This window comes from Fusarium mangiferae, assembly GCF_900044065.1.
Source record: "Fusarium mangiferae strain MRC7560 genome assembly, contig: FMAN_scaffold008, whole genome shotgun sequence".
NCBI lineage: Eukaryota > Fungi > Ascomycota > Sordariomycetes > Hypocreales > Nectriaceae > Fusarium > Fusarium mangiferae.
Window position 1 is genome coordinate 1,643,329 of NW_024573928.1, and position 24,189 is coordinate 1,667,517.

Genomic DNA, 24,189 nt, shown 5'->3' on the forward strand with positions numbered 1-24,189 from the left:
TTTCCCGTCGAGAAGACGTACAGATTGCTCAGCCACAAGCGCTATGGATGCTAATTCTTCACTCAACGTTCTGCCCGAAACTGATTTCGGTCCCTCAGCCTCGGGAAGATTTGATTTCACTGTCTTATTTGAGAATGTTGTGCTATCGATTGTCCCATCTGCCTTGTTCTTGATTCTTGTCCCGCAAAGACTACTATGGCTGAAGAGGGAGCCACGAAAAATTGTTGAGAATTCGCGCCTTCTTATCAAATTGGTTAGTGCCCCAAGGCTGTAGTCATGATGATGCTGACGATACATCAGGGTCTGATCACCCTCTATACTGGACTGCAGCTCGTGGTATTGACATACTGGACGGTTGGACCTCTGCCTACATCTAACCCTCAAATCGCTGCAGCGGCTCTTGTGTTTGTGAACGGCCTGTTGTTGGCCTTGCTGTCTTACGTCGAGCATACACGCTCCGTGAGGCCTTCAACAATCATCAACGTCTATCTACTTTTTACAGCCCTCTTCGATTGCGCTATATCAAGAACTCTTTGGCTTCTTGACGGAGCGCACGCAGTTGCGAGGCTGTTCACGGCAGCAACCAGCGCGAAAGCTCTCATTCTCATATCTGAAGCATGGGAAAAGAGGTCCATACTGAGAGTCCAGTACCGCGATCTATCACCAGAGACGACGAGCGGTATATTAGGCCGTAGTGTCTTCTGGTGGATCAACCCTCTGATGAAATTAGGATTCTCCAGCTTCTTGACTGAACGGGATTTGTATGTTGTTTCGTCTACTAGAATACTGGTCCAACTAATACGATAGCAGGTATGCCATCGAAAACAGTCTGTTGGGGAAGAGATTATTCGCACAAGCTGAGAAGTCATGGCGCACCGGTGGGTCCACAATGCATCTACGCGGCATGTCAAGCTGATAGGAATTCCAGCAAAGCAAATAAAGAGTAACGCTCTCTTTTGGTCCACGATCTGGTCGTCTAGAAGAGTCTTTCTCCTTGGAATATCATCACGTATTTGCTTGATGGCTTTCAAATACGCACAACCCTTTCTTATTCAGAGAACAATTGTATTTGCGAGTAACCTGGATGAAGATAAAGCCATTGGATGGGGTCTTACGGGAGCCTGGTGTTGCGTCTTCATTGGACTGGCGGTTCGTGTCTCGCCCATTGCTCTTGTAGTATCCAGTCTGACATTCTAAAGATCGCTAACGCATTCTACTGGCATATGACCTATCAGTAAGATCAAACTCCTGCTGATTAAGAAACCAGCGCTAATTATCTAGGTTTGTCACCGCCGTCAGGGGTAGCTTGATCAGCCTGGTATATAACAAGACCCTCGATTTGAGCATCACGGCTTTTGACGAATCAAGTAAGAGAAGACGGTTCTTAGGCAAGGTACATAGTTAACATCTTGCAGTCGCTGTAACACTGATGTCTGCCGATACCGAAAACATCTGCTTAAACTTCGCAAGCATACATGAGATGTGGGCCTCGCCTATTGAGTGCGCAGTGGCTTTATATCTCCTATACAGACAGCTTGGCATGGCATTTCTGGCCCCTATGGTTGTGGCAATAGGTTTGAATTCTCTATTAATAGTAACTTCACTTCTAACACGGGATTAGTCTCGACAACTGGCATCCTGATGATAGCTAAGTATATCGCGAACGCCCAAAAGCAGTGGGTTCGTGGTATCCAAACGCGCATCGATGTTACTGCCTCGATGCTGGGTTCAATGAAAGTAAGTGCTCAATTCAAAGATGCTTGGTCCGAGTTACTGACCGCAATTGCAGGAAGTGAAAATGCTTGGCCTGACGGATGTTCTCAACAACATGGTCCAGAGTCTGCGTGTCAGAGAATTGAACCTGTCCAAGAAGTTCCGTAAACTCATGTGTTGGCGAGTCTTCTTCCGTAGGTCTACGATTTACTTCTTGAATACGGTGTATCGCTAACTTAACCCCCTAGAAAATACCATGGAGGCCATAGCTCCTCTCGCTACATTTGCGACCTATGTCGTCATATCGCAGGAGACAGGCAACCCTTTGAGTACCGCTTCGGCATATACTTCTCTTTCACTTATCTATCTTTTGTCAAATCCTATGTCCACGCTCATACGAACAATCCCTGGAATGAAGGCATCGCTTGCATGCTTTGATCGAATGCAGGGCTTTCTGCTATCGGATAGCTGCAAGGATCACCGCTTACCTCTCAGTGTCCGCGATAGTCCAGGCCAACAAAACACCCAAAGCTTCGGGCCACATGCTGTTGCTCAGGACCGAGCTTCGATTGAGCTACTCGACCGCTCCAACGAATCATCAGTGGCAGCTGGCCAGCCTCTCATGATCGTTTCAGAAGCCAGCTTCGGATGGTCCAAGGCTGAAGCCCCGGCTCTCCGCAATATTTCCTTTCCTATCCGTAAATCCCACTTCACCTTTGTGATTGGCAGTGTTGGGTCTGGCAAAAGCACTCTCATGAAGGCCTTACTTGGCGAGCTACAACCGTACAAGGGATTTATATACACGGATGCTCGACGAATAGCATTTGTTGACCAGAAGCCATGGATTCAGAACTTGACAATTCGACAGAACATCCTCGGCATATCCACTTATCACAAAGATTGGTATGATAGAGTTGTCCATGCATGTGGGCTCGAGCAGGACATTGGCGAGATGCCTGACAAGGATGCCACGAAAGCGGGTAGCGGTGGTGTTTCTCTCAGCGGTGGCCAGAACCAGAGACTTGCACTTGCAAGGGCCATTTACTCAATGGCAGGAGTGCTTATTTTCGATGATGTCTTTTCAGGACAAGATGCTTCGACAGAGGAGCATATTTATAGGATGCTCTTTTCAGAAGCAGGGTTGCTAAGAGAGCTTGGCACGACTGTTGTTTGTGTAACCAACGCCAGTGAGTTCAGCTTCCGCCAGGTCGAAGTGAAACATACTAACATCCCATAGTTCATCGGCTGGCATATGCAGACCACGTAGTTGCTCTAAGCGAACATGGCACAGTTCAACATCAAGGCACATTTGAGCAACTCAAGAACGACACTGATTACTTCAGTGGTTTACATCTTCGGCAGAACGGGGCTGCCAAGGGAGACGGCGACTCCTCGAAAGCCAACGACAAATCAACTTCAGCACCTCAAGGACCAGAAGAAGAGAATGAATCTGCTAACCGAGCACTGGGAGAACTTGCTACTTATGGTTACTATTTCAACACAGTACCCAAGTGGCATGTCCTGTTGTTAGTGACGCTCACAGTCTTGTTCGGCGCGGCCCACAAGATGACTGAGCTATTGCTAAGTTTCTGGACTGGCCATTCTGTTATTACTCAACAAAGCGTCAACAACTTCTACCTCGGACTCTACGCGATGCTAGCTGGACTTGCAATAATTGGTATCATGGGTGCAGCTGTGCATTACCTTGTTATCATGGTACCTTTGAGCAGCGAAGTTCTGCATGCCCGGCTACTTCGGACAGTTATGAATGCTCCATTGTCATTCTTCTCGAGGATGGATGTTGGCGTCACAACAAACCGCTTCAGCCGTGACATGTCCGTCATAGACACCGAGCTTCCGTTTGCATTGATTGACCTGGCCATTGACACCAGCGTCACCGTCATGTCTGTTATACTGATGTGCGTGTTCTCTGGATACTTTGTGGCCACGCTGCCCCCTCTTGCTTTCTTCTGCTGGTGTAAGTTTCGCTCCTGGCCCCCTTGTTACCGTGCACTGACAATTGCGCCAGTGCTTCAGAGATTCTACCTTCGAACTTCTCGTCAGATCCGAATCCTGGAGTTACAAGCAAACTCACCACTATTCACGCAATTCCTTGATACCCTTCAAGGTTTATCCAGTGTCAGATCCTTCGGCTGGGTGAAGGAGTTCGAAGAACAACACTTCCAGTTCCTCGACGCATCTCAGCGTCCATACTATCTCCTCTTCAGTATTCAGCGCTGGCTAGCTGTTGTCCTTGACCTTGCAGTTGCAGCGCTGGCTACAATCCTGATGGTTCTCATTGTTAAGCTTCGAGACAACTTCGAGCCGAAGTTTGTGGCAATGGCCCTTCTCAATGTGACATCTTTTTCGCAGTATCTCACGCAACTCATCAAGAATTATACACAATTAGAGACTTCTCTGGGTGCTGTTAGTCGTACTAAAGAGTTCTGCACCACAACTGACAGTGAGAATCTTCCGTACGAGGTTGTCACTCCACCCGAGAGCTGGCCTCCTCATGGCCATGTGCAGATCGACAAGTTGACAGCTGCATATACCGCTTCGGGTGAGCCAGTACTACACGACGTCAGTCTGGATATCGCTGCAGGCTTCAAGGTCGGTGTAGTTGGACGCAGTGGCAGTGGCAAAAGCTCCTTGATGGCCTGTCTTCTCCGGATGTTGGAGGTTGACTCCAATTCTAGCATCAAGTTTGACGGCATTGACATCACTACACTTCCGCGACAAACTGTACGAGCCTCTGTGGCAGTCGTACCTCAGCATCCGTTCTTCATGAAGAAGACTACTGTTCGCGATAATCTGGTGCCTCGCGGTGAGCAGGCTGAAGAGAGGATTCTCGCTGTTCTTCATCGCCTTAGGATGAAAGAGGCTGTAGAGAAGCTTGGAGGTTTGGACAGCATCCTTGACATCGAGCGACTATCGCAAGGTCAACGCCAGATTCTTTGCCTTGCCAGAGCGATACTAGCTAACAAGAAGATAATATTTCTTGACGAGGCGAGTAGCAACGTCGACGCCAAGTCCGAGCAACTGATCCGACAGGTGGTCCAAGAGGAGTTCGTGGGATGCACGGTCATCGCTATTGCACATCGGTTGGGTGCTGTTGTGGATTTTGATCGAGTTGCTGTGATGGGGGGAGGAAGGGTAATCGAGTGGGATAACCCAAGGGAGCTACTGAGGAGGGAGAGCGAGTTCAAGAGGCTATGGGATTTGAGCTCTGGATAAGAGATCAACCGCTGTAGAGCTATTTGCAAGGCTAAAACACAACTGGACATGTTCTCAATGAATCACCTATTCTCGATACAATAATATCATTCACCAAACATGAATCTCAGTCCCAGAGCTGAAGTGCCAGGTCACCAGTCTGCGGTTACATCTGCAACAGTAATGCTCAGTATTTTTCCACTGATTCCCGATATACGCAAGAGGGCCCCCGACGATAGTGCATGCAAACATCAATGCAGCCATGGCACTGGTAAGTCTAAGTTAGCGTCCATCAGTATACCTGATTTCGGGGTTTATACTCACTGTGTACCACCACAGATTTTGCGCTCAACTCGGGTCAGAGAGAGTTCTCGACAGGCAGGGCATATGACAGCTCGAGGCCATTGTTTCAGCTTTCTCAGAGGAACGACATTGGATTGAGAGATAGTGTTGAATGCTGTGATCTCGGTCTGTTGCTGAGATTCGAGGGGGGAGAAGAGTTCTATTTTATTGTTGTCATCTGAAGCATCATCTTTGAACAACGTCTGAAATCTCTGTTTTTTGGTAGTTGCCATGCTGATGGATAGTTGGCCCAAGACTGATGATTATGAATTTTGATATAGATCGTTGCGAGAGCCGTTGATATATGCATTGAGCTTCAAAATGGCAAGCCAGCCCTCATCCAATGATGACCCCTGTAATTGCGGATGCCTGGTGTATCACATTGCCCAGCGCTCGTATTTCGCGTTGTGAAGGTGTAGCCAATAAGACGATGGTTGGCATCAGCCACCGACACCATTTTGGAGGAGCTGAAGCAGAGGACTAACTGGCCGGGCAATTGTTCCACCACTTCGGTCTGGAATTCAGTATCGGTGGCTGTGTTTTGCCAGTGGGTGCAGGGTGACGAATTGTGATTTCACAATGTCGCAGGATCACTCACGTTGTATGTCAGTCCTCGAACGCATTTAGCTAGAATATCGCTTGCCAAGGAGCTGTGTGGCTTTTGCAGATAGGAGATCCCTTGTTCTAGATGTATCGATAATCGTAGGATCCATGGATCCTACTGCAAATGTTTGTGCTCGGACATTTAGGCTGAAGATCCTGAGCCTCACCTGTCGCCTTTCCTCATTATCCCGACGCTTGACAGCCCGAATGGATTAGCGACGTTAGTGGACATGGGTCGGTATGGAATGGATCTGCCCTCAAGTTGCGGTTAATGCCACGCGGCGAATCCAACACGCTGGTTTGCTTCGCCTAAGCCTGTGGGAGCAAGGAAATATGAGACTTGAAAAGAAGATATTGAAATGAATTCAGTAAAGAGTACCCTTGACTTCTAAATGTTTTTATTACTTAGGTTAGGGTCAAGGTCTTAGGTTTTCTTTCCCCTGGTCAAGTCAAATTTCAACAGCGTCGACGTAACAAGTCTTGGCCTCACAGAGGATCAGCGACGTGATACTCCATTTAGCTATATTATACGATTCGAGGAGGCTTTGTTCCTGGATCTTTGGTAGATCTTGATCAAGACTGGGAATTAGCCATCGTGTAAGTGGCACCCACATTCCAGCAGTTACTGACCGATTCAGGTCCTCTGGAAAGCAAAACGCCAAAAGAGGAGTGGCTATCTTGGACTATAAATGACTTCACTTACAAGTTATATATTAATGACCCCTCCAAGGGTAAAATTCACGTTCTCAGCATTGTTAATTACCGGTTCTTTCAGGTTCCTCATCCAACATGGCTTTAACCGAACAAGAAGCTGCAAAGTCGTCTCATACTCATCTTGTCATGGTAATATTGGTTGTATGTTTTGCTCTTTGTGTGTCGCTTTTGTTTGTTGCCCTTGGATTTTGGTGTCGCTGTATTATTGGGTTTTCGTATTGGGATGATGCTGCTGCTGTCATGGCTCTGGTAGGTTGGCGGAGATGCTAGAATGGAGCATTGCTAACAGCTTGAACTTCAGTTGTGTATAGTAGGAATGGGATCTTGTATACTCACACGTAAGTTATGGCCGGTATTTTAAAATCATAATCATAATATTTATAGTTGTACCACTCGGCCTAAACGACCCTACTGGAACTCTGCCAGAGAACAAGACCACGCCGTTTTACAAGGTTCGATTACATCCTTGTCTTTCGGAGGTCCATCTAACAGTATAAGTGCACATACATCGCCGCATTCTTCTACAAAGAAGGACTATTCTGGGCCAAGATGACGTTTCTTCTTCTTTACTACAAGATCGTAACGCTGTCCTACTGGCGATCCGCATACCTCGGGGCTATAATGGTGGTCGTATTCTGGAATATCTGTCAAATTCTGATATTCTTTCTTCAGTGTGCCCCTCTCGAGGCCGTCTGGAACCGCAATCTTAGAATGAAGTGCGTCACGAATCGGCTAGAGCTTGCGTATGTTTGCGCTGGAATTAATATCTTGACCGATCTCGTGGTAGCTATCTTGCCACTGCCGGTTATTTGGAGGCTCAACCTCCGTCTATCCCAGAAGATCGCTCTTTCAGCCGTCTTTGGACTCGGATGCTTGTAAGTCTATCTCAACTCACATTTAATATTTGTTGACCTTTGGTGAAGTTCAATCGCGCTTGCTATCGTACGGATAAAATGGGTGGAAACGTGGTCATTTATTACATGGGATATCGTCAGGCCACAGCTCTGGGCTTTGGCAGAGGTCACTTCAGCACTGGTCTGCGCGTGCATCCCTACTTTCAAACCGCTCGTCTCGAAAATGAATTCTATAATTATCGGCCGAAGGAGGAATACTACGGAGTTTGTTCTCGAGGAGCACAGGAGTGATATCGAGTTTAATGCGGGAAACATCAGAAATAATGAAGGCTTGAGTGAGAAGCCTAGGCATAGCGGGGCTTGTGGAAGCGAGACATCAGTGGCGGTTGAGCAGTATCCCTGGCAGCTGAGCTGAGTTGAGTAAGCTAATGCGCTGAGGTAGCAGCTTGTGAATTTGGGTACTAAGGGGAGTTCTTATGTATTACAGCTAACATACAGTAATGGTAATAGTAAATCATTGGTCTTTGACTTAAAGCCTACATCTCACAACATCTACACACCCATGGATACCACTGAGGTGCATGCCCCGGGCTCTGAACAGCCACGGCGCTAACAACTTCAAGGCATTTTCAACCCCCCGGCTCAGCTCAGCCCAACGAGGCATCCAGGGCGTTGAAAACACACATATACAGCGAAAAAGGATTCACATCTTTCTTTGAAATCTACGCAATCTGATGATTTCCCACTCGGCCATCGCATCATGAGTTCTTTGTGCAACTACTCTCACCCAGAACTACAAATTACAGATGGCCTCATCCGTCAAGACACGGGCCGACTCTTCCCATACAACCCCGAGTTCTACAACAACGCGACAGGTCTCTACGGCCCCGGCACCATCTACTGTTGGTACATGCTTCTCGTTTCTGTTCTCGCTAGTTGGGCGTTTTGTCTTACGGATGAGGATGGACCTAAGAAGCCAGGTCTTTCAAATGATCTCCTGGGAGCTCTGGCATATCCTGTATTTGCCGCGACGGACTTGGCCGTGCAATCAATGAAGATGCTGGGAATGGAAAAACGCGCACTGGCTATCTTTTGCTTGCGCAATCCAGAGGTCAATCTTGACCTGTTTGGTCCTTTCAATACCACGCAGCTCGATCTGAATCATATTCCGCCCGATACGGTGATATTGGGCCAGCGTGTTGTCGATATCACCGGGCCACTGACTATATGCTATTCTGCAACACCCTTTCTTCTCATTCTTATCATTGGGTTCATGATTGATTCCGACTATACACGGAATTGGAAACCAAAGCCATCAGCGCGCTGGGTGGTAAATGTAGCTTATGGCTATATCTCACTGATGCTCACAATATTCCACTTCAGTCTCGGTGACATAGGAACCAGCTTCTTCATCGCCCTCTACGAGGCGATGTTACCCGTGATGTTAGCCGTCATCTACCTATTTACCGCGTTCATCGGCCTAACATTTTTTACTGGCATCATCATGCTGGTTTGGTCAACGTTAGCGAAGAACTACAAAGACGCGGTTGAAGCTCTACAAGCTCTAGGAGGGTCTATATTCTTTGCGGGTATGCTAGTTGTGCCATCGATGTTGATGATTCACCGAGACCGCAGTACTACGATACCGGATTTGGGGATCAGGGTCAGTGAGAGGGACCAGTTGGCGACGTTGGTCGTTGGTATTGTGACGTTGGCTTTTACGGTTATTGATGTTTTCAAGAACTTCTATCGAGAGAGACATCGAGCAGAAGTGGCGGACGCGGAGATGCAAATGCTTCCAGCTGCTGAAGGGGCGACTGGGCATAGCTGAATGGCCATGTGGCTTTCTGGCGTTTTATACCAAGGATAAGAGGCACAGCTTCGATCACAATAGCAAACTCCAACGCTCGTTCGTAGGATTCAATTTACTAGGGGCGGAATGTCTTGAAAGCAAACTACCAATGTACCAGCCTACCCGCTGCCTCTGTATTCCAATCCCATTCCAGTGCACATCGTATTTGACTCGTTGGTGGATTTCTAATACCAATTCTGAATTTCCCGATCGATATTCTACTCATAATGTACTTCAATCAAGAAAATATACAAAGTTATGAGGCATCGAAAACGCTGGCCTTGGACCCAACTCGGCTGACTTAAAGCTCGTGCAAAAAACACCAAATTCAAGCGAAAAGCCCTCTCGTAATTGTACTGAGCCATGTTCTAGGGCGCTTAGCGACAGAGCCGACTTCGTTGTCAGCGGGTCGCTTCTTTCCCATCGGAATTTCGTCACTTGTGCTGTCTGAGATTGGTGGAGTTGGACATCTCTTTCGTACAGGCGTTTCGTCAGGTGTGCCACCAACTGTAGGCGTGGATAGTCTGACATGGTCATAGTGTAGTTCCTGCTCGATGCTGGGAAGGATGGTGTCGGGAGGAGGCAAAATATCCTTAAGAGACGTTTCATGGTGATTCGGTCCTTGAGCTGTATCTGCTGTTTCCTCTTCAACGAGGCTGGCAAGGGTATGACGACGGATGCGTATCTGAATCTTGTGTAGGTCGCGAGCTAGTTGGCAATCTGGTTCGATAGTAAGAAGCGTTCGGCTGATAGCGGCGTTGAGCGATAACAACTCTTTGTCTTCACAAGCCTGCCGTTCGGCTGGTAAAAGCTGGGCCATGGCGGCCTGGATTGTAGACATTGCCGATGGCCTGTACAGGGCACTCATAGGACTTGGGTTGTATTTACGACTGTAAAGAGATTTGAAGTCGATTGATATTTGTTGTAAGTCATGTATCTTTTCTGCCCGATGTGGTCGAGATATTGAATAACGGGGGCGGATCTCAACGCTCAACACTGGACGCCAAGGACTTTTTTTGTATCCTTGAGGTTAATTTCTCATGAATTTCCTATGCTTGTAGCACAGACGGATTTAAGGTACTCAGCCGGACAGACACGGGTTAGAGTTACACAAGGTCTCAACTGGAGGCGTTGATGAGCACAGCCAAACTTGAAGACAGACGCCACCGTTCGTATGGCTTATGGTATAGACAGCGGTCTATGATGCATTTACTTACGCTGAAGGTGCCGTGGCACTCCTGATTATGGGTTGTACCCTGGAGCAATCAATATGTCGACCACTGAAGAGGTAGCGTATGGTTGGTTTCGCGATTGATTACCGGATTAACGACTAACATGCAACAAAAGTGGAAACAATCAAAACTATCTTCAAGAACTAGATATTGATCATAATATGGGAATGGTAGCCGAAGTCATCTCAGTTGTTAAAGGAAATATTCAAATACCGGCTCAATGTGGGCCATTCATGCAGCTTGCCGCGGCCAGACACAGGTTTCGTGGGGCTTCAAACAACAACAGCAGAAATGATGGGATCATACAAGCAGGGTTCCGATTTAATCTTGTCTAGATTGCCACCACGCGTATGTGACGCGTTGGCAGTCATACCTAAAGATGGGGTATGACCTTCGACCTTGCTAGGGCATACTCCGGTATCAAAGGTCAAGAGATCACTCCTCTTTGGCTTTTGTATTCTAGTTGATACGCAGTTTCGAGTATAAGAGAACAGGGGAAGAAGTAACCAGCGATCATGGGTAAATGTCTCTCTCGCCCGGAGCGGCACAATGCTCTGCCCAAGCGCCTTTACCCTGCCAATACTCCCGATAATGAGCAAGCAAGCATGTACAGCCACCCAAACGTCATGTTCAAGACAAACAAAGAAGAACGCAATACCAGTAAGTCACCAATCTGAACTGTCAGATTTCAAACACTGACCATCCTTGCCCTTGCAAAGCTCCCTGCGCTAAGGCAACTACCTCAACAAAACAGTCCGCCCGCAAGAGACATCCTCGTCATCGCAACCGGGAGACCAGGCAGATGAAGAGGAATCTCAAGGATATCCGGGTGCGCCTTGATCATGCCCGCGCTCGGTACGAAGCTGCCAAGGATGAAGTCGCGTCTTGTGAAAAAGAGATCACCAATCTTTCCCAAAGAATGAATGGCCGACGCGGTCTTGCAGCGGTTCAAGCCGCGACGGAATCCCGGGCCGGAATACCTGAGGATGTCTAAAGCACAGGAGATATGATAAGGCTAGCCTTTTTGATGGTCTAACAAACTCTCGATGCGCTGTCACATGAGGCTTTGCGCTACGTGATCAAAGGTAGTCTACATATACATCAACAAATGTTTGGCATTTCACCTTTAGCGCTGTTCTTACCGTAGCTTCTGCATCAATGACAATAAAGGACTCCTGACCATTGCTGAGCATGCAGTTTAAACTGTTGCACGAGCAGCTAGGGCCATAAGCATCAGTCTGTTGCATGTTCATGGTGCCATGATCAACGAATGATGAAGACTCACAAGCAGCATCTTTCCTTGCCTACTAATGCTTTAAGGTTCCTACTTTCTGGCGCAAAGTCCCCAACAGCCCTCTCTCCACCGTGAGCTATCCTGGCTCACAACTCCTGCGCACTGGAGCTGTTGCCTCTCTAACATTTCCTCGCCCCAATCTCTATACCCATCGCCACTGGCACGATGTCATCCGATACTATCAGGGCGACTCTTGCGCAATGGGACTTCTCTGTAGCTTCAAAAGGTAAATAATGTACTCAATGTCTAGAGTTTTAAAAACATTAATCAGGATATCAGGTGTTCGTCGTCGCGAATCGGTTGTGTCTCCCCTAGATCAACACCTTCCCCGGATCTCGAGCAACCAATCCCTTCGAACGGAGTCCTCATCTCAACCGATGGAGACTGATGATACAGCAGACGACTACTTCCCACGCTTCAGCTCTTCCATTGGGAACTCATTCTTGAGATCTGGTACACGATGGCCGTCACTTATGTCCACAAATACAGATGAAGAGTTTCTCAACGTCACTCGTCAAACGATTCCAGGTCACAATCTTCTTCCTTTTCCGAACACTCAGGCTGCATCTGATCTAGGAATTCTCAATTTCTACGTTGAAGAGCCAGACGCAGTATACCTCGAAGTCAGGTTTCCCAACATGCAACCCATCATACTCAGAGAGGAGAACGTGCAAAGGATCAACGAGCCCGCCGTCATCAATTTCTGGCGGCTCTCTGGAAGTCGAGAGTATGCTACAGGCATAGGAAAGCGTCACGTATTTTGTATTCTCGGCTATCGCGTTTTATATCTCCCGAATGGTGGAGAACGAGAGGAACATTGGATTCATTGGACAGGATATCGCGCATCTGAAGCATCGTGGGTTGAGTCTGACTTCGTCCGACGTGTTGCGCCTGAGATGGTCCGGGCCTTCAACTCCGAGCGCCGACTTTCTTGCTACAGAGACTCTACTGGGGAGATGTTTATCACCAAGACTGCACCACGCTGTTCTGAAATGGCCAACGTGGTGAGCTGTAATGGTTGTCTACGCTGTGGAGGCGGATGCAACCGTGGTCATGTTTAACGAATGGGTATCTATGCATATCATCACATCCATGATGCCAGATTGGATCAATATGTCACTCTCCTTGAATAAATACCCTAGAAGTCTACCTCTACCATAATCTGCCTAGAATCTCTTTCTTCTCAGTTGACTTGGTAGTCTCCCACAGACCACCTCCAACAACACTAGTGACAGTGGAATCCTTCTCCCTATGCTCTTCACATACAGTCGGCGTCTTCTCGCCTTGACTCTCGTGGTAAAACTTGGAAACTTGGAAACTGTGTTTTGATCCCCCACATGCCACTTTCACCTCACTAAGCTTGAGCTGCGGGAAACACACACCACACCAGTTATGTTCAGGATGGTCAGATGACTTGTTAGCTGTTGAAAGCCGTATAATCTTGCGGCATAGTTTGTTGGAGCAGCAGACGGTAGGCTCGATAGCTGGCCACGTCGACCTGAATGTGAGTTTGCCAGATATAAGCATTTCTTTGTTCGTCAGAAGCCCAAGTTGACTACATGTCGTCTTGCATTCGTGCAAGGCGAAGAAGAACTTGAACCCTTCTTCACCAAGGTTCGTCTCACCGAGTTTGAAGCGTTCGGGATCCTTGGTCTGGATTGCAGGATCAGTGAAGGAGTTGCCTACACCTTGAAGATCCGTGACAAGAAAATGGCCCCAGGAGCGCTCAAAGGTAAAATGAGAGAAGGCTTGCGCGATCTCATTGAATGGATTACTGTCGTCTTCCAGTACATAAGCCCCGTTGCTATTGTACTTGATATACTCGCCATCAATGAACGGCTCCAGCGATAAATTGTCGTCTGATTTAGACCCGCGAGACATGTCCTGAAGACAAAGAGTAGTTATAAAATCAATGGGCTGCGAAGACTTGATAAGCCCATTGAACTCTAGCGCAAATGCTTTGCAGAGTGCTTGCATTCGCATATCCTCAATTAGATTGGCTAGTCTGTGTTCAGTGTGCTTGAATGACTTGAGAACGAATTTGCTCGTGGTTGCAGCTGGCCGAGCATACGCAGCGACGCGCAGAGAGCCTTCAGCGAAAGGCCTGGAACGAGCGTTGATATCGAGCTTGACAAGTCCAAGCTTGATGTTCTCGTCGTTGTCCAACATTGCATCTAGAGTATCAGCTCCATGGACGCTCAAGTCCAAACAAAAGCCCTCCGTGGTGAGCTTCTTGTCTAACCAGCCAGGGGTGTTCCAGCGCGGCGGTGATGTCTCAAGAGCAACGGTTTTGCTGGTTACACTTCTGGCAACACTGCCATCTTCCAAGATAGCAGTCAACTCTGGTCGCCCTGACATGTGCGAGCCACCGCGGCTCCCGCCCCTCATTGCCAGAGTCAAGCGATTTGCTGTACGCGATACTGAAGACGTGACAGTGCTGACAACTAAATGCTTGATGGCTGTGTATCCAGATCCGAGCTGGAGTTCTTCGAAAAGGGGCCCGGTACTCGTAGCTGTTCTCTTGGCCCGTGACTTGGCCAAGATGAGCGAGTCCTCAATCGCAATGTTGTAAGAATTCTTCTCGTGGAGCTTGACGTCCGCCCCCGAAGAACCACCACCGTAGGACTTGCCAAACTCAAGGGCCATCCGGTCGGTAGATGAGTTGATTCGCAGAAGAGCATAGTTGACCTTGAGTTTGACAAGGCGGCTGAGAAGATTTGCATGTGTAAGACCATGGGGTTCACTGGCCGTCCTGTAGTAGTCATCATCACTCTCCTCATAGTCATGTAGAGCATGTCCATGAGGAGGGGCGTCGGCGATATGGATCAGACATCTGGTCTGCTGCATCCATGAGGCATTGATAGCCTTCTGTATACCGCCCAGAACATCCTCGGGGATATCTCCACCACCCGATGCCTGAAGGCTGGCCAAGAAGTTGTACACCTCCGTGACAGATGTAGTGAAGTCGAGGAATTCTATGTTGGGCTCATCGCCATGGTCTTTGTATCCAACCACCGCAACGCGCACATTTGACTCGTTTAAGAAGACCTCTTTGATCTCTTTGACAATGGATCGGATTTGATTCTTTGCTGTCTCAATGTAACTACTCATAGAGTATGTTGTGTCAAGCAGGAAGAGGATATCAGTGGAACAGGAGTTTTTGAACAAATCAGACTTGGAGTAAGCTGGAGCTGCAGCGTTGGCACGCGCAACCTCTGACTTGAGTGCTGATAGTCGACTCTTGCTATAGGCAGCCGAGATAGTTGAACTATCCTTGACCCTGCTTACTGACGACGGGGTTGGAACATTGTTGTGGGTTCGATAGGACGGTGGCACGCTTGGTCCAGAACCTGAAGCATCACGAACCAAAGACGCGCGGAGCAATTCATCTGCCCCAGAGGAGCCTTTGGGTTTGGATATGCTTGAGCGCGTGATGCTTGCTGAGGACCGGGGCGTCTTGGCCTTCAACGTTGATGCTTCTTGTGCAGCAACGTCAGGCTTGCGTGTAAGAGATTGACGAAGAAGATCATCCGCAAGCCTCGCAATACTGTCTTTGGAGCTTTTGGTGTTGGACTTGACGGATCGCTTGACCGAGGCAGACGGATCGCGTGGGTCCATGGTGATCAAGACTGTTGCAGCATTCACTGAGCGGATGGCAAAGTTTGGGTGATTGGTCTAACAGAGTAACAGGACTGAAGTGAGTCGCCATCGGTTTATGATCATATATGAGACGAGATGGCCACCCGATCTAGGTCTGGACACAGCCTGTTCACCCAGAGCTAGGGGGCACCAATAAATCCGAAGAAAGAGATGACTGCCTATATTTTCAAGCCATCTGCAAGCCCCATGCTTCCAGACATGGGGGCCAAAGCAACCATGTCGGCCGGAGCCTTGTTTTATGAAAGCAATCGCCCAGAACCATATTTCAATTTACCAAACCGGAGGATCGCTCCGACATACCAGTCATTGGTAACATTGGAATTGGAAGAATCTGGTGAATATAGTCGAGTATTTGGTATGTGAATCAATTTTTACAGGGCGAGGTTTGTAAGAAGAACAATTACAAGGTACAATTGCCCACCAGAGCCTTATCTCACCAACGCTCTATGACCGACCGACACGTAGCCTACATATTTATGCAGCTAAGGCGGATTATCACCTGGTGGCTGCAAAGCCCAGCGGCTAAGTTGAAAATCAGACTGGGTGTCTGCGTGCGGCTGAAGAGGGATTCGCCATTTACGAGGTGCCTATTTTTACAGCACCTGGCGCCTTGTTTACAGGGCCATTGGCTCTTTTCGCGAGCTGAAAGACTCGGACCCTGGACTGAGACCCGAAGGCAGTGCCGATGTTGGCTTTGGCGGCTGGGCTCATTGGGACTTTGCTACTCAATCATTTTCTTCTCATTTTTGAGATGATCTTCGTTTCTGTGCGTATCTAGACTACAGTAAAGTTGTCTAGACATTCATCCAGCCTGTGTTAATAGATATGTGACAGCTGGAGGATGGACAGCCAAAATGGGTTTCTCTCACGCCTCGCTGCCGGCTCAAGCTTGTCTCCCAATCTCGATATCCTCTCTCGCTACGCCGGCCTCTCCCCTCCGTCCCCGATCGAAACGCTCAAAACTCCTTCGCCGATCGACTATGAAGCCTCAACAACCGTTGAACATCGCAGCGCCGCTCGCGCATTGCTCGTGAGAGCGCGAACAAGCGATGCAGGCTACCGTCCCCCGGACCAGCAGAAGAGACATCTCTTGCGCGTACCGAGCAGAAGAAGTTTGAAGCTGAATGAAGAGAGATGGACCTTCACAAAACACGAGGTCGGAAAGGCTCTAAATGAGCTTCTTTGTATGGCCCCATTGCCTGATGTGCATGTAGCGCACGCAGTGCTTGCTTCTGTACACATTGACTCGCTGGATGAGCTATGGGAGCACTTCAAGGACAGCAAGCTACAAAAGAGGCAATCCAGCATTTTTCGTCGCTCAACTTCTTCAAACAACGGACTGTCTAGTTGGCTGAGTACCGCCACGGGCCAGGAAAATATACCGTATATCCATCTGCTGTGCCAGTATAACGCAGGGCCAAATCTGTTGAATCAAGCTTTAATAATTGCGCTCGCCAGGCGCGGCATCTCCTCAATGAAGCTTCTTCTAAGCTTTGGAGCGTGCATCCTACCCATCTGCAAAGATTATGTGCGATCATTTGTTGCGAAGAACGACATCGACGTTGTAAAGCTTTTGCTTTCGGCTCCAAAGGGCATGAATGTCGAGGATTGGCAATACTCCCTGCAAGCAAATATTGAAGGAGCTCCCCGCGGTGTATGCGAAACAAGAATTCTGCTTCAATGCATTCATCAACGGCCGGACATTGCAGCTGGGGAATATCTTCTCAAAGCCATCGATGCCAACAATGTTGCCGCTGCCGCCGTTCTTCTTTCCTACCTGTCTACTCGAACCTCCATGATGCCTCCCATGTTTTCCGTTCAGAAGTTCAGTGTCGCATCTTTCTTAAGCACAACAGGAAACGCGGTCGAGCATGAGAATGTTGCCGTACAGGCATGCGAGCGCATCTCGGGAAACCCGGATTACGAGACAAGATACACGTTCTACTGCCTTCTCGATGAAACAAATCTTCTGAGAGATGTGCCTGCTCTTCGGCAAGAGATGTCTTACAGCGTCATGGCCAAAAGGACCCCTATGATTAACCTTCTGGTCAAAGCCGGAGTGCGTCCATCCATCGAAGAGGCTGTGTCTATGATGGAGTTTTCCATTCTTGGGATAATGCTTGCCGCGATTAAAGGAAGAGACGATGTTCCAAACCTACTGTCACTTGTCCGGTTCGATACTTCAGAGGACGTTATGCTTCGTTTTCTGGGTATGTTGGCTGCAAACGACTTACACTTTGGAGGACTACCACTAGATCAAAAGTTCAACGAAGCGATTTCCAAAAGACACCATCGTACTGTTGATGCATTCCAGAAAATGGGTGCAACTATCACATACAAGTCCGTCCACATGGCACTCACCTCTGCTGATGTCGAGATGCTGAGGATCCTGCTACGAGGGGATATCAGTGACGACGAGCTTTCCCCTGCACTATCAGATGCAATGAAGATTAACGATCCATCAATTCGACGTACAGCTGTCAAAATGCTCGCTGATAAAGGCATATGGAAAGAAGCTCTGCTTGAACAACTGTGTCTTATCATTCAATCTCCCGACCCCGATCTGAAGCTCCTCGAGATTATACTCAGATACAAGCTACCGATGCATGGGAAAGAGGCTAGGTTGAACGTAATTCACCTAGCCATTCACAAAGCATCTCTCCCAGTCATGGAGCTTCTCTGGAGATCCTATCCCCACTCTGCGTCCCTATCTGAAGCCCTCCCCAAGGCTTTTTCGCGCATCGCAGAAGACGGCGGCAATCTCACTCACGATATCATCCAGTTCCTTCTCAATAATGGCGTGAAGGGAATAGGACTTGACAAGACGCTTCTGGTAGCTGCTGGGTCCAAGAGCCCTCGTGCATTGGATATTATTCGTTTGTTGCTCAAGCATGGTGCAGATGCGAACTACAACCATGGCAATGCTTACGCCGCTGCATTGAACGATTACGCTAGGCTCGAGATTCTATGTAAGGCTTGTCCGGTAAAAGAACCAGCCGTTAAGGGACTTCTTCCGTCGTTGCTCGAGGCGAGTAGTGCCAGCACACAGACCTTGGAGCTAGTGCTGCAGTCAGCATCATCGAACGGATCAGTGATAGACTTCACAGAGGTACCAAACTTATTGGAAGGCCATCCGAACATGGCGGCCATTATTCCATGTCTCATGAATCATGGCTTTGATATAAACCTTCAAAACGGCGTGATCATACGGTTTGCTGTGGAGAAGATCGACGTTGCGCTGTTGAAGACTTTGCTCTCCGTTAATACATCTACCAATTCTCTCAAGACTGGCTTCACAGCTACAAAGAAAACCAAGGTTCGAGAATCGAGGCTTGACATGATGAGACTCCTCCTCGATAAGGCTGGTAACGCAGAAATTGGTCAGTCTGAATTGCTCTACGACGAAACACTGGAGGCTTTATCCAAGTCAGGGGATGACAGGGGTTTCAAAATCCTTCTTGCTCACAAGCCAGTTGTCAGCACCAAATCCCTCGGTATTGCTGCTGCAATCTCTTCAAGGTCCACGACTATTTTAGAGATGCTGCTTTCACGCCAACCAAGGGGGGAATCTATCAGCACAGCTTGTATTGCAGCATTTAGATCGCCCAAGCTGAATGATGATCAGAAGGAATCTGTCTTAGGTTTGTTACTAGACGCCAAGCCAGGGCTCACGAAGGATGAAACCTCGACCCTACTGCGTGCCATGGTAGAGCAGTATGGAGACTCCACGCTAGTACCACTGATGCTCATTAAACGCGGTGTAGAAGTCACGGCTGCTCACCTTGAGGCGACTCTCACCACAAGCAGCAAAGAACTATTCACACTTCTAATTCGCGAAGTGAGAGCCACTAGCGCTGTAAATGAGTGCTTTGCTCAAGCAGTGTCCTCCGCCATGACGGTCGAGAGGCGTCGCTGGGTTTACGAAGTCCTTCTTAACACCGGAAAAGTTTCAACTACTACTACCTCGGCAGCGCTCATCATATCACTTGACGAGGGAACGCCTGACGTGGGACTAGTAAAGTTGTTACTTAAACATGGTGCTGATGTGAAGTTGAAGGAATTCCTCCCTCTAAAATTGGCTTTTAAACTCAAATCAGCTGAGATTACCAAGCTACTCATCCAATCTATCGAGGACGATAATACCGCTGCTGCAGCTTTCGACCTAGTACGAACCTCGACGGCGATGAAGCCAGCGTTCAGAGCCATGGTATATACTAGTCTTCTGAAACACAAAATCACCGAGGACAAACTTACACTAGCTCTCATCGATACGTTGAAGAATGCCCCAGACATAGATACCATGAAACTGCTCCTTGAGCGAGGAGCTATCCCGAGTGCAGACGGCGCCAAGTGTTTTGTCCTAGCTTGCAAAGCGGGAAATGAGGTCGCTCTCAGAGTCATGTGCCAATATGCGAATGTTGACGCAGTGACTCTAGCTCTAATTGAGCACTGCTCCAAGGAAAAGGAGGTCATCACATGGCTGAAATCTTGCATGCCCGAATTACGCAAAGTTCATCTTAAGGACTCGAATCTGCTGTACAAGGCTATGGCCAAGTTCCCCGAGGGGGGGACTCTTGTAGAAAGGCTGCTTCATTACGGAGTATCACCAGGGACGATGAAATCGGCTTCTTTATGCAAACAGTGGAAACGTGAGCCGATTACACCTTTGCTTTGGGGGCTCACATCGGACTTGAAGATGTCAAACAGAACCCTGCTAGCTCTCGTCGCCAAGGGAGATGATGGTAAGCACCCACCCCTTGAGTTGCTGTTATCGATTTCATAGTTGACGATGACTAGCAAATCTGTTGTACTCAACACCCAGCTCCCAGGTATCAGCTGCTTTCGCGTGCATGCTCGACCCCAAACGCAACCCCGTTCTTGAGTCTCTCCTCAAATTACACGGTAGAGACATAAGAACGTCTGTTATTCCAGGGCGTTCATTCTCATACCTAAGTCAGAAACCTAAAACACCAGATCCCACTAAACTCATGACCCACGACCTTCCTTTAAGCGATGCGGCTCTTTATCTAGGCAACCTAAAAGCCTACATTTCCATAGGTGGCGGTAAAGATATCAACAATGGGTCACTACACACAGCTGCTTTGCTCGCGCTGCCGGAATTTGTCCGGTGGCTGCTACAATGGCACAGCGCAGACCTCGAGCACGAGGCTTTCGGAATGATGATCCCCCTCGTGGCAGCTTGTCGCTCTGAGGCACGGCCGTGGTGCAGGGTTGCCAATGCTGAGGGTTCTTTTGAAAAAAGGAGGGTGAAGACGATGCAGCTGCTTGCCAGAAAGACGGACCTGTCTTGGCGCAATCGAAGAAAGACTGTACTACATTTCGCCATAGATGAAGGACCAGATGCTCTGCAAGCTATGCTGGAAGCTCTTGATGTAGCGCACGATGCGCGACGTAATGAGCGGTATCTATATACGGACCGGGAAGGTATCATATACTCCCTCAGCTACTACATCAGCCATCTCTTGGATCCCGACACCAAGGATACTAAAGCCCTGAAAATGATCAAATTGCTGCGCGGCACCGGTAAGCTGAAGGATATCATGTATCGACCAGAGGAACCAGGTCCTGGAGTTGAACAGCCGGTTGGGTATTGTGGGATGCCGCCTGACCTTGAGAGAAAGTGGAATGCATATAATGACTATGATTCTGTGTATTAGAACACTCGAAGTACGAATGATGTTATAAGGGGCGCAGTTCGACTCAGGATTCCTTTGGGAAATTCTTATATGCTTTTTGTAGAATTGGACTGATGGAAAAGGTACGCAAGGCTGGCTCCGGCAGAGTTCCACCGATCTATAACCTTTTCGATTTCCGTGATTTCGATTTTCTGTGAGCCGCTTCCTGAGAACGAAAGAATTCCTCCTCCCTTGTTTCCGCAGGCTTTTTGTAGGGCTTGTAGACCACAGATCGTGAGGGCCTGTTCACCTTGACAGGATTCGCGGCCAAGTCAGCCTTGACCGACTTCCTGAGCTTTTCGACGGACTCTTTGCTAGTCCCTCGGAGTTTAGGAGACCAGCTACCAGAGCCGCCCGCAGCCGTCATACGCGCAAGTTTCCTGGCATTCCTTTTGTCTCTAGAGCTTCCGCAACACATTGTGATGAGTGGGATGTGATGCTGAAGATTCTGGATCGATAGTCGGGATGAAGTTAAAGAAGGGGGTTGAAAGATGATTTCTTGTTGGAGTCTCTCTCTACATGAAGAAGAGAGGATCGTTCGACGGGGAAAATGGAAGCCAGTGATCAGACAGGTCACTCTTTATTTATAGACACTCTCCAAGGCCATGTGTCTTCTCTTAAGTTAAATAGAAAAACCTACACTGTGAACAATTTGCCCGCATTCGGAGCAGCAGATAATATCTACCTTTGATTAGCAAGAGGGGAGCTCGGAAAAATGCTGAAAGCAATGAGAAAGTTGCATACCTATCACAAGTCGATTATAAAGTTACATTTACTCCCCTCATCTCGCTATCGAATAGAAACACTGAATCTTGTCCCAGAAGACCACCAACAAGTCTCGAGTTAACCATGATAGACGATTGTACACAGTTGTGGACGAATAGGATTTTCTCTGTGCTGGAGAATTACGAAAAACCAGATTAACAAACTATCCGAGATCGTCAAAGACAGGCTGTCCTGATGGTGAGAGGCTGCCGATAGATTTAGATTCGGTGGCAAACCTTAAGAGTTAGATCTCTCGACGAGACAGATCGAGACAACAAATCAAATCAATACCTTCAATTATTGAACTCCCACTGGATCATAAGCGTCTTGTTATAGCCAATCACTACCATGCCAGCTCTGTTCCCAGATCTGAACGTCGTATAGCATGCCATGAGTTTCACTGGCCATTAAGCCATTGCGGAGAAACACACTTTGCTATGATCGAGAAGCTTTCCAAGGGCTCTACATGCGTCTCGCAAAGTCAATTGAATTTTTACCCACTACTACCTATCAGTAAGAGCCGAATGCGATATAACTTGGGATCTCGTTTCTGAGTAGGTATCATAGCGAGCCTTTAGACTAGTTTATTTTGGCACTCTAATCTAATTCTCTTGCTCTCTAAGGGCTTGCGTAAATCCACGGACCGAAACACAGGTTTCGTTACGGGAAAAGAGTCATTTTGTTTACCCAAGTTACTACGAAAAAACAGTAAAAACCCTCGTATTTTTGCTTTTTCTTACTTTCCTCCTACCAGGGCAACGTGACCTAAACCTTCGCTTTTGCTTTCACAACAGCCCGTCTTATGCTTTCATAGCCCTTATTTCATCGGTTTACCCAAAAACGGTGTATTGACAGGCGTGGGGTCCATCTTGTTCAATGTAGAGCTCCTGAAGCGCCCTCTCCGCCTATTTCCCCTGGTACGAGGAGTGGAAATCGATGGCTGGACTGCAACCATTTGAAGAGGCGGTGGCCGCTGTCCAAGTCTGTCTATCTCTTCTGAGGTGATGCTCATATCTTGATGATATATCGCGTGATGTCCAGCCAGGTCGCCATTCTCCGTAGCTGAAACTGATGTTCTTCGTGTAATTGTAAGGGCCGCTTGGGCAGATCCAGTCGACGCTACACTCGCTAATGGAGAGGGATCTGCTTCTCCTACTTCACATCCTAAGGAAGTGATCCGTTCATGCAACATGATATCGATTTCACGCATCTTTGACACGATGCTATCGTTCGGCGGAAGGAGACTCATTGTGTCGGCATGGTTGGCGAGAGTGCTTTGCAGTTGAGTGATGAGATCACTAAAACTATTTAGTTCTGGGTCTAAATATTCTCAACACTGACAGGTTTATGACGTACGGCATCCTGAAAGTTCAAGGCTCTCAGCTTAGTTCTGTTGTCGGTGATCGACTTGTAGGAGACTGTGAGATGAGTTTGATAGACAGGTTCTGGATGCGGGTTTTGAGATCATGGGAAGAATGAGATGCCCATTTCCTGGTATTGAAAGGTTTATATACTGGCTACTCAAGTGAATGAGAACCACATGTTACTATTGACCAGGAGCTAGTGAATCACCTTTTGTCTTCGACGATGAAAGGCTCTCTTTCAACAGGGTAATGCCCTCTGACCTCTTCTATAACTCTCTGAGCAAAGGCGCCTAATTTAGGATGCATATACAGCCTCCGATTCCACGGTTGCCTATCAGGCTAGAATTGGCCATGGCAAACATCTTACACAAGGGTGCATGTCAGCAGCAACAAACCCCAAAGAGACATAACAGCTCCCGGCACAAAGAGATAGTCAAGCATGAGGCCATAAAAACTCGGCCGGGGGTTGGGGGATTCCTATTGTCTGGTGATCAAGGAACAGGTCCAACTTGTTATTCTTGGCAGTCCACCAAAGGAACAGCTCTCGTTTCGGAGAATATGGTTGACCAATCAAGGAGCTGTGAATACGAAATTAGGCAATGGGGTTGGTGAGTCTGGCCAATCACCACCCGCCATGACTCTGGGACCTTGTATAAGTCATCCCAATAGTTCCCTTCACCCTCATCCAGGGTTTTCTAAAATACTAATTAGTATTTTAGTATTTTTAGTATACTAAAAATTCCTTAGTATTAGTATATTAATATTAAATTTTTTTTAGTATTAGTATACTATTAGTATTTTTTTTTTAGTATTTATATTAATTAGTATTTTTTTTTAGTATTTACTATACTAATTTAATTTTAGTATTAATATACTAATACTAA

General features: G+C 47.8%; 9 protein-coding genes across 9 annotated transcripts; 6 read left to right on the plus strand and 3 right to left on the minus strand.

The window, feature by feature from the left end:
• Positions 1-43: 43 nt before the first annotated feature.
• On the plus strand, positions 44-4,950 carry FMAN_11485 (uncharacterized protein; the record flags this gene model as incomplete). The annotated part of the gene is made up of 13 exons (XM_041834302.1): positions 44-253; positions 301-761; positions 811-878; positions 929-1,149; positions 1,200-1,234; positions 1,282-1,367; positions 1,416-1,574; positions 1,622-1,737; positions 1,790-1,907; positions 1,962-2,900; positions 2,951-3,239; positions 3,300-3,691; positions 3,743-4,950. 13 exons carry the CDS (start codon positions 44-46, stop codon positions 4,948-4,950), a joined length of 4,302 nt encoding a protein of 1,433 aa, XP_041684579.1.
• Positions 4,951-5,040: 90 nt separating this feature from the next.
• On the minus strand, positions 5,041-5,504 carry FMAN_11486 (uncharacterized protein; the record flags this gene model as incomplete). The annotated part of the gene is made up of 2 exons (XM_041834303.1): positions 5,041-5,197; positions 5,254-5,504. 2 exons carry the CDS (start codon positions 5,502-5,504, stop codon positions 5,041-5,043), a joined length of 408 nt encoding a protein of 135 aa, XP_041684580.1.
• A 1,159-nt stretch (positions 5,505-6,663) lies between these two features.
• FMAN_11487 (uncharacterized protein) lies at positions 6,664-7,857 on the plus strand (the record flags this gene model as incomplete). Its single annotated transcript, XM_041834304.1, has 5 exons — positions 6,664-6,837; positions 6,890-6,926; positions 6,973-7,040; positions 7,087-7,463; positions 7,512-7,857. The coding sequence occupies 5 exons, from the start codon at positions 6,664-6,666 to the stop codon at positions 7,855-7,857; spliced, it is 1,002 nt and encodes a 333-aa protein (XP_041684581.1).
• Positions 7,858-8,202: 345 nt separating this feature from the next.
• Positions 8,203-9,273, plus strand: FMAN_11488 (uncharacterized protein; the record flags this gene model as incomplete). The annotated part of the gene is made up of 1 exon (XM_041834305.1): positions 8,203-9,273. The coding sequence occupies one exon, from the start codon at positions 8,203-8,205 to the stop codon at positions 9,271-9,273; it is 1,071 nt and encodes a 356-aa protein (XP_041684582.1).
• Positions 9,274-9,622: 349 nt separating this feature from the next.
• Positions 9,623-10,135, minus strand: FMAN_11489 (uncharacterized protein; the record flags this gene model as incomplete). Its single annotated transcript, XM_041834306.1, has 1 exon — positions 9,623-10,135. One exon carries the CDS (start codon positions 10,133-10,135, stop codon positions 9,623-9,625), a length of 513 nt encoding a protein of 170 aa, XP_041684583.1.
• Positions 10,136-11,041: 906 nt separating this feature from the next.
• Positions 11,042-11,520, plus strand: FMAN_11490 (uncharacterized protein; the record flags this gene model as incomplete). Its single annotated transcript, XM_041834307.1, has 2 exons — positions 11,042-11,186; positions 11,246-11,520. 2 exons carry the CDS (start codon positions 11,042-11,044, stop codon positions 11,518-11,520), a joined length of 420 nt encoding a protein of 139 aa, XP_041684584.1.
• Positions 11,521-11,985: 465 nt separating this feature from the next.
• On the plus strand, positions 11,986-12,881 carry FMAN_16280 (uncharacterized protein; the record flags this gene model as incomplete). Its single annotated transcript, XM_041834309.1, has 2 exons — positions 11,986-12,046; positions 12,100-12,881. 2 exons carry the CDS (start codon positions 11,986-11,988, stop codon positions 12,879-12,881), a joined length of 843 nt encoding a protein of 280 aa, XP_041684585.1.
• Positions 12,882-12,972: 91 nt separating this feature from the next.
• Positions 12,973-15,438, minus strand: FMAN_11491 (uncharacterized protein; the record flags this gene model as incomplete). The annotated part of the gene is made up of 1 exon (XM_041834310.1): positions 12,973-15,438. One exon carries the CDS (start codon positions 15,436-15,438, stop codon positions 12,973-12,975), a length of 2,466 nt encoding a protein of 821 aa, XP_041684586.1.
• An 883-nt stretch (positions 15,439-16,321) lies between these two features.
• On the plus strand, positions 16,322-21,158 carry FMAN_11492 (uncharacterized protein; the record flags this gene model as incomplete). Its single annotated transcript, XM_041834311.1, has 2 exons — positions 16,322-20,222; positions 20,278-21,158. 2 exons carry the CDS (start codon positions 16,322-16,324, stop codon positions 21,156-21,158), a joined length of 4,782 nt encoding a protein of 1,593 aa, XP_041684587.1.
• Between the last annotated feature and the right edge of the window lie 3,031 nt (positions 21,159-24,189).